A 7,274-nucleotide genomic window follows, 5' to 3' on the forward strand; every position below is an offset into this window, starting at 1 on the left:
TGCAGGCTGCGCATCCCACAGGCAAACTACCTGCACAAACCCAGCACAGCCCTCCCCAAAACCCACGGTGGCGAGGCTGGGAGGAGGCTGTCGTTAGTCCTCAGGAATTAATGAGGGAGAGCCAGAGGAGCGTATTTACTGGGAAACACATCAGTCATTCCCACACCATGCCACCTTCTTCACACTGGGTATTTCAAGCTTCCCCACCCATAAAGGAAACGTACTCATCAGCGAGGAGTGTGCACGGTCTGAACTGCTCAGGGGAAGGAGCCCAAGTCCCAGCTCCTCGCTGCTGAGATGCGATTGGGAAGCAGTGAACGGTGTGAGCAGCCCGGCATTCCCATGGGAGCATCCTCCCTGGGAGATGCTCACAGCACGTCCTAGCACTGCTCCCGGGCTGAGCGGCCACCGCACACCGTGCTGTCCCCTAGCACCTGCTCCGCTGGCACCACGAGCATCTGGGGCTCTCTCACCTAAACCAGAGAGATGGATGCTGGCAGTGCTGCAAAGCGTACAGTGGAAAATAAACAGCATCATAGCATGATTTTAGTTGAAACAAATCTGGACACCTTTACCCCAAGCTCCTGCTCAGAGCAGGACGAGCTCCCGAGTCAGACCAGGCTGTGCAGGACCTCCTCCGGTCAAGCGCTGGCATCTCCAGGGACAGGGCTTCCCCGGCCCCTCTGGGCACCTGCCCCATGCCTATACCGACCCAGGGTGCCGACACAGCATGCACCCACCAGATTCCCAAGCCTGGTCCAAAATGACAGAGCCTGCTAGCTAGGAGAAGCCCTCAGCCTCTTCTGCTCTGTTTTCCATCTGAGAGGAAGGAGGGAAGCGTTCAGGACACCATAGCTTCCACACCCTTTGGAAGCAGCAGCAGGTTTGTGCAGAAGAGGATTATTTATGAGCTTGACCGGAGCTGTCCCAAGCCCCGGCTCCCTGCAGCCCGGCATTTATCAGTGCTACAAGGATAAATGCAGCACACAAGGATGCCATGATAAATGCGAGCAGTTTTCTACTGAGTCATCATGTCCTGCAACAGCTGGTGAACACAAAAGGTGCGAACAAGAATTGCAGCAAGGACTGCAAAAGAGTTAAGAAAATCTACAGCTCTGTCTGCAGTCTGAGCAGTGACGGAGGTGATTATTAATTAATCATGCTCTTTGGGGAGAAAGAACCAGTATAAGGACTAATTAAAAGAACATACAGTGGAAGGCAAAAGATTATTTATGATACCAACATGATAACAGCCCTGCTCTTTTTTCTCCTTTCCACAGGCCCAATGGGAAGGATTAACGGGACGAATTGTCTTTAACAAAACCAGTGGTTTACGGACAGATTTTGATTTGGACATCATCAGCCTCAAAGAAGATGGTCTGGAAAAGGTAAGGGAGGGTTTGTCTTCTCTGCATGTGGCTTAGCCTAACTCTGGCACTGAGGCAACAGAGAAAATAGTTGGTGGTTATTGTTTCCATGTTTTCTGGTTTTTATTCAAAAGGATATTCACTTTGTGGGGTTTCTCAGATCCTTTTCCATGCCTCAGCTCTGAGTCACCAGCCCCGAAGCGTGCATGCGTGGGATTACCCTAACTCAACGCAGAAGTGCTTGTGGCACTTCTGGGGAATAGTGGAAGCAGAAGAAAGTTTCTGAGCAGCCATTAACCTCTCCTTGCCCAAGCCAAAGGTGGAAGGAATAAAGCCTGTCCCACCCCCCATCTTCCTGGGCTTGGTTACGAAAAGTGATTTTTCCCTGAGGAGGCAACAGCTCCTGAAAGCATCATCTCGGTGTGATCTCCCACAATGAAAATTGCCTCAGGCTGGGAAATGGCACCAGCTTATTACAGCCCAGATTCTGCAGGAGGATGCAGTGTGCACTTTGGTTTATTTCTTCTCTGTGTCTTCTAAGGAACAACAAGAAAAAAAGCAAAGTGTGGTTTTGCCGGGCTGGCTGGAGGGGACCCGTTTGGTGGCTCCAAGGCTGCAGCCGCAGCTCCTCCTCATTAGCACAGATCTCCTCGGGGCACAGAAATACAACGCTGGTGTGCAAATCCCCTTCTCAGGTGTTCATGGGGATTTCATTTCCTTTTCTTCAATTACTCTTCCAAAAAAAAAAAAAAATAAAAAGAAGAAAAGGCAATATGCAAAGCATCAAAGCTCCTAGAACATGGTTTCAAGGTGAGATCAGTTCATTTAAGATAAAAGAGAGCAAGGAAGGGAAGGAAGCCCTGCACAGCGGGCAGCTGATTCCAGCAGCAGGCAATGCCCAGCCCTAAAAATATCGGCACTGAGGGCTCCCAGAGCCGGACCCCGTTTGTGAGTCCCTCTGCGTCCCCGCTCTGCTGACAGCAGCTTGCAGACTTACAGCAGAACATTGGGAACAGGGCAGCAAACCCCCTTCTAGAGCAGAGTCTGCTTCTCGACACGTGCAAGGTGCCTCCCGGCACCGGTGCTGAGCCCCGTCACCTCTGGGCACTGGGACAGGTTCTGCTGCCCTGGGAAACGCCGGCCGGGAGCACAGGGAGGGAGTTTTCAATTAACCGTGCGGCGAGCAGCCCAGCACGCGCAGATGACTTTTCCAGGGAATTAATCAAACCGGCAGGCAGGCAGCCCCCGGAGGCGGCAGGCAGCAGGTTGATCAGCCCCCGTTTGGGGGGACGGATCCTGCGCGGTGCTGCTCCCTGGGACCCAACAGCTTGGCTGCCCCATCCCCCTTCTGTACCGTTTGTTTTCCCTTTGCTTTGAAATAAATCGTTGCCACACTTTCACACCACAGCAGCAGCTCTTTGCTGCTTGTAAAAAATCTCAAGGTCACCCCAGCACGCTCCGAGTGGGTATTTTTTGGTGTCAAACACAGAACAGATAAAACATCCCAAACAAACCCCCTGCCCTTCAGCCTCAGCCGCGACCACCAGCCTGCGCAGGAAGGAGGCAGGAGGAGCAGGGGAGACATCCCCTTCTCACCAGAACCGCGCAGGAGATGATCTTTGTAGCCTGATTTTTTCTTTTACAAAACACGTTGTTTATAGAGTCTAAACCACACAAACCAACACGTCTTTTTGGAGCACAGCGGCACCACGGGACTGCCAGAGAGCTGTGTCGGCAGAATAACAGCAAAACGTGCGAGGATTTGGGTATCACGTGAATCCAAATGTTTAAGTACAACCGCAGCACCTATCTGTCAAGCCAACGCTCCTCAGGTGTGCCGGAGAGGAGCTGGCACCAGCTGGATTTATCACTATTGTGTGTCACATAAAGCCGCCAAACCCTGGCGCCTTCTCTGCGCAGCCGTCAGCTTTTGTCTCCAGCCATTCGGAGATTTCACGGTTCCTATTATTATTTTTTTGAAAGCTTCTTGTCAGCTCCGGAGGGGTTTTAAAGTATCGATGTCAAATCTCCGCTGAAGCTGGGTTTCTGTCAATAGTTAATCTGCAATAACAAAATGCCCAACTACAAACAAATCCCACGCGGATTGTGCTTTATGTATAATAGCTTCTGTTTGTTGAGCTTTAGGATTGAACTCCTGATCCTCATACCTCCTGGATGTTCCAGGGATTACAGGAGCATTAACTAAACCTAATTACGCGTAGTTTGACTATCTGACTTGCACAGTTCTCTTAATGCACTTTTTTCCTTTTTCAATATTTTAAACTGATTAATTCAGTCTTAAGTGCCGTGTATTTAATTTTCTTCAAGAGAACTTAGCAAGGCACAGTCACCGAGTCTGCAGCAGTGCTGGCAGGGGCCTCGCAGACTCGCTTCCCTCTTCCCAAGCACAATAATAATCTTTCGACATCGCAGCTTTGTGTGGTCGAAGGGAGGTATGGGGAATGGCTTAGGTTTTACCTGAAATATTTAGACCCTTTCACAAAGTTCATGGAAACTCTTCTAGAATTTATGGCATTTTTTTGCCAGGCAGCCTTGTTCATTAGAAAGTCTCTTTTTGGGGATGCAGTAAAACCAAGTTCTCTCCTTGGACTGCTGAAGAGGTTGAAGAATCTTAAAAACAGCAATAAATAAAATACCAGCGGTTCCTGGCTCTCCAGCGGGTTTGAGCTGCCTGCCTTTGGTTTCTCGCTGATGTCATCTCATGGTTTGACCCCACAGATGGATTGTTCAGTTCCCATTTCCATCTGGGGTTTTGTTTTATCTGCCGGGCTGGCTGCATGGCCACCCTGCTCCGTTTGCTGGCACCAGTCCCACGTTCCTCCAGCTTTCCCGACGTGTTATCTCACCCTCACAGCCCCTTACCCAGCCCTGCCTCCAAAGTTTCTTCTAAAGCCTCCCCTGCACCGCAGAGACCAGGTTAAGGGGCTTGGGGTGGCCCAGATGACTTATCTCAACGAGAGACACGTTTTGCTGTTTCTGGGTCAATTTCTGGGTCTTCTCTTCAGGTGATACAAGATGATAACTTCAGCTTTGCTTCTGTTTGCTGCTGATGAAAGCCGCAAGCTCTACTTTCCAGGCCAGGAGGATGCTGAGAGCAAGTAAGGAACACAAGCCAGATACTCACGCGTCCGTTTGCTTCCTTCGTTTCAGGTTGGAGCGTGGAGCCCGTCTGAGGGTTTGAACATCACAGAAATTTCCAAAGGACGGGGGCCTAACGTCACGGACTCGCTGAGCAACAGATCTCTAATTGTCACCACTGTCCTGGTAGGAGACTGCAAGACTTTTTCCTTCACCCACAAATCTGAGGGATACCTGGTATCTGAAAATCCCCAGCATCCCTGTGCAGACCTCGGGAGAGCCGAGCAGGGGCACAGCGAGCCCCAGGCATGGGCTGGGCTCAGCAGGGCACCGAGGTGCCCTCGGCATCCCCGATGCCACCGCTCCCAAGCCACGGCAAGGCTGGCACGGGCCGGCCGGACCCACACGTGGTCCCTGTGCTCAGGAAGCAGCTGCTCGTCCCAGGCACTGCAGCTGCCCGGCCGGGTCCCCTGTCCCCCCCAGTCCCCGCACACTGGAGGGCGTGGGAGGTGTGCTGGTGCGGAGCTCCGGTAAAGCTCCGATCGCCCATTTCCCACCAGTGTTGGGGCAGGGACCCGTGGGCACTGTCAGACGGCAGCAACGCCTGCTGCAGACAGGAGTGAGCTGGTTACAGACAAAAATACCAACAACCAGAGACCCTCAGCTGTGACAATCGCGTTTCTTTCTCTCTCTTAAGTGCGGCTTTGATGAACTAGCTACGAGTAATGCCGTTATCCAGCAAACCACGGTTGCTTAACAGGTCTCCTCCGCTCCCAGCTGTCACACTGCATTTTGTTCTCACATTTGCTACTGGATTTGACGGCAGGCATCAGATCAGAATGAATTTATATTTACTATCTAATGAATTATGACTTGTGGCAGTGGTTCCTATACGGGTGTATTACATGGCGCACGCTCACGGCATGTCACTGGGAAGCAACAAAAAATATCAGCCCTCAGACAGCTTGCCCACCATTGGGCCTGAATTATGGTTTTGCATTTAATTTGCATTTAAGCATTCTTGGTGCATTCAGAAAGCAGGGGTTTGGGTTGTGTTTTTCTAACAGGCCAAATGCAGACACCTGCCACGCCAGGCTGAGCCCATCTCGCACCATCACCTAAAGTGCTGCTGGTGCCTGGACACGGGAGATGCAGGTTTTTAGGGCACTACGAACAGCACATCACATCGAGCCACTGCCGGGGGGAGGCTCAGGACCGGCTCTAAGGGAGTCGTTCAATCGATGCTGCGGCTGGAGAAAGCCCCCCAGGAGTTATGAAATGACTCCTCTTCCCCCCTTCTCTTGAACGAGAACTGTGTGCAGCACACCGGGGAAGATTCCCGGGGTGGGACGGCTGGTGGCACTGGGGATGGTGCAGAACTGCCTGCGCCAGGAGAGGGCTGAGGGGAACCAGCAAAGATGCATCTTGTCAGGGGTAGGATGTACAGGCAGAGTGGAGGAAGCGCCTGGGTCTAGGGTGCAATAATCACCCTACCTCAGAGCACGGCATAATGCAAAACGATGGAGCCAGGAGGAGAGCTGTCAGCCATCTGCCTTTGACATGCTTTTCTCAGGCAGCATTTCCATCTCGTGCTCCGCGAGCATGTACAAATTACATAACGTACAAGGGTGAGATCAGTTCCTATTAATTGTGCCATTCCTTGGGCCCGCACACGTGCCATGGGAACCACGGCTGTCCTGCAGTTCCCGTGCCTGCAGGAGGAGAAAGTGTGCTTGGAGCCGAGTTCTTCAGTAATTGCCTTCTCATATACTGGATTCTAAAAAAGAAAACACAACCCTAAATTTTATTTGCATTTGCAATACTTCTTTGTACTTTTGCTGTGGTGTAAGTGATTGTAGAGGAGCTATAGGAAGAACCTTTAAAAGGGAAAGCATGAAAGGTTATTTTTTCCCCTGTTGATCATATTGCAGTGACTTGTTGGAAGAGAAATATTACCCCAGCAGCCAGCGCCACTCTCCCCAAGCAATACGGGAACTGTGAAGTTATGAAATTGAGGGCACCTTCACTGAGAAATCGATTAGCAAACCGAGAGAGCTTGTGAATTGGACGTCTGGCCATTTTCAGTAATAAATTGTGAAATAGTCCGTGAATAAGTGGTTCACAGAGTTCAGAATTACCCCCTAGGAAATGTTTGAGACCTGGAGATACATTACTGAAGCGAGCAGCATCCTCGTGTTTGGTGCCTCGGCTGTTAAATATGCATGTAATCCCTGCAGCGCTTCCCAAAATTAATAGCGCTTGATGGCTGCTCTGGAGCCAGCGCATTTATACCGAGATCCATAGATTCAGCTGATCCACAAACAAAGCGCTAATTCCAGAGCAGAAAGCGGAGGAGGAGGCCGGGGAGAGCGCTACTGAACCGAGCCGTGCATGCCAAGCTAAACTCTACAGGCGTGATGTTATCAGCTTTGCTTTATAATTCTGCAAACGGAGCTTCGCGTGCTCTCGCCCCCTCCCCAGCCCGCCTGGAGGCCGAGTGGGCAGCTCCTGCCTGGGGGCTGCCAGATCCTGCCGGGAGCCAAGAGCCACCAGCCTCCAGAACCCCCTCCTCGGCTGCCCACCCGTGCGGCACCGACCCGGCATCTCGGTAGCACCAACAGACCCCAGACCGTCCCTCCCGCCACCCCAACCCTCCTGTCCCCGTGCGATGCCGCGAGGACTCCAGCCACGCAGCTCCCTCACCAGAACAAAACACGAGCCCCCCCTTGCTGGCTACCCACGGGCAAAGCCTTGCAGATGCCGTCAGTTCCAGCCACGCATTGGCTTTCTTTGGGTAGCTGGAGGCGC

General features: G+C 52.0%; 1 protein-coding gene across 1 annotated transcript in view; it reads left to right on the plus strand.

The window, feature by feature from the left end:
• Positions 1-1,280: 1,280 nt before the first annotated feature.
• Positions 1,281-7,274, plus strand: part of LOC104466526 (glutamate receptor ionotropic, kainate 3-like) — a gene marked incomplete at its 5' end in the record, with an annotated part of 27,816 nt that continues 21,822 nt past the window's right edge. The window contains 2 exon segments of the mRNA XM_010079968.1: positions 1,281-1,388; positions 4,539-4,652. Of these exon segments, the coding sequence (XP_010078270.1) occupies positions 1,281-1,388; positions 4,539-4,652 (222 nt within the window).

This window comes from Pterocles gutturalis, unplaced genomic scaffold, assembly GCF_000699245.1.
Source record: "Pterocles gutturalis isolate BGI_N339 unplaced genomic scaffold, ASM69924v1 scaffold40444, whole genome shotgun sequence".
NCBI lineage: Eukaryota > Metazoa > Chordata > Aves > Pterocliformes > Pteroclidae > Pterocles > Pterocles gutturalis.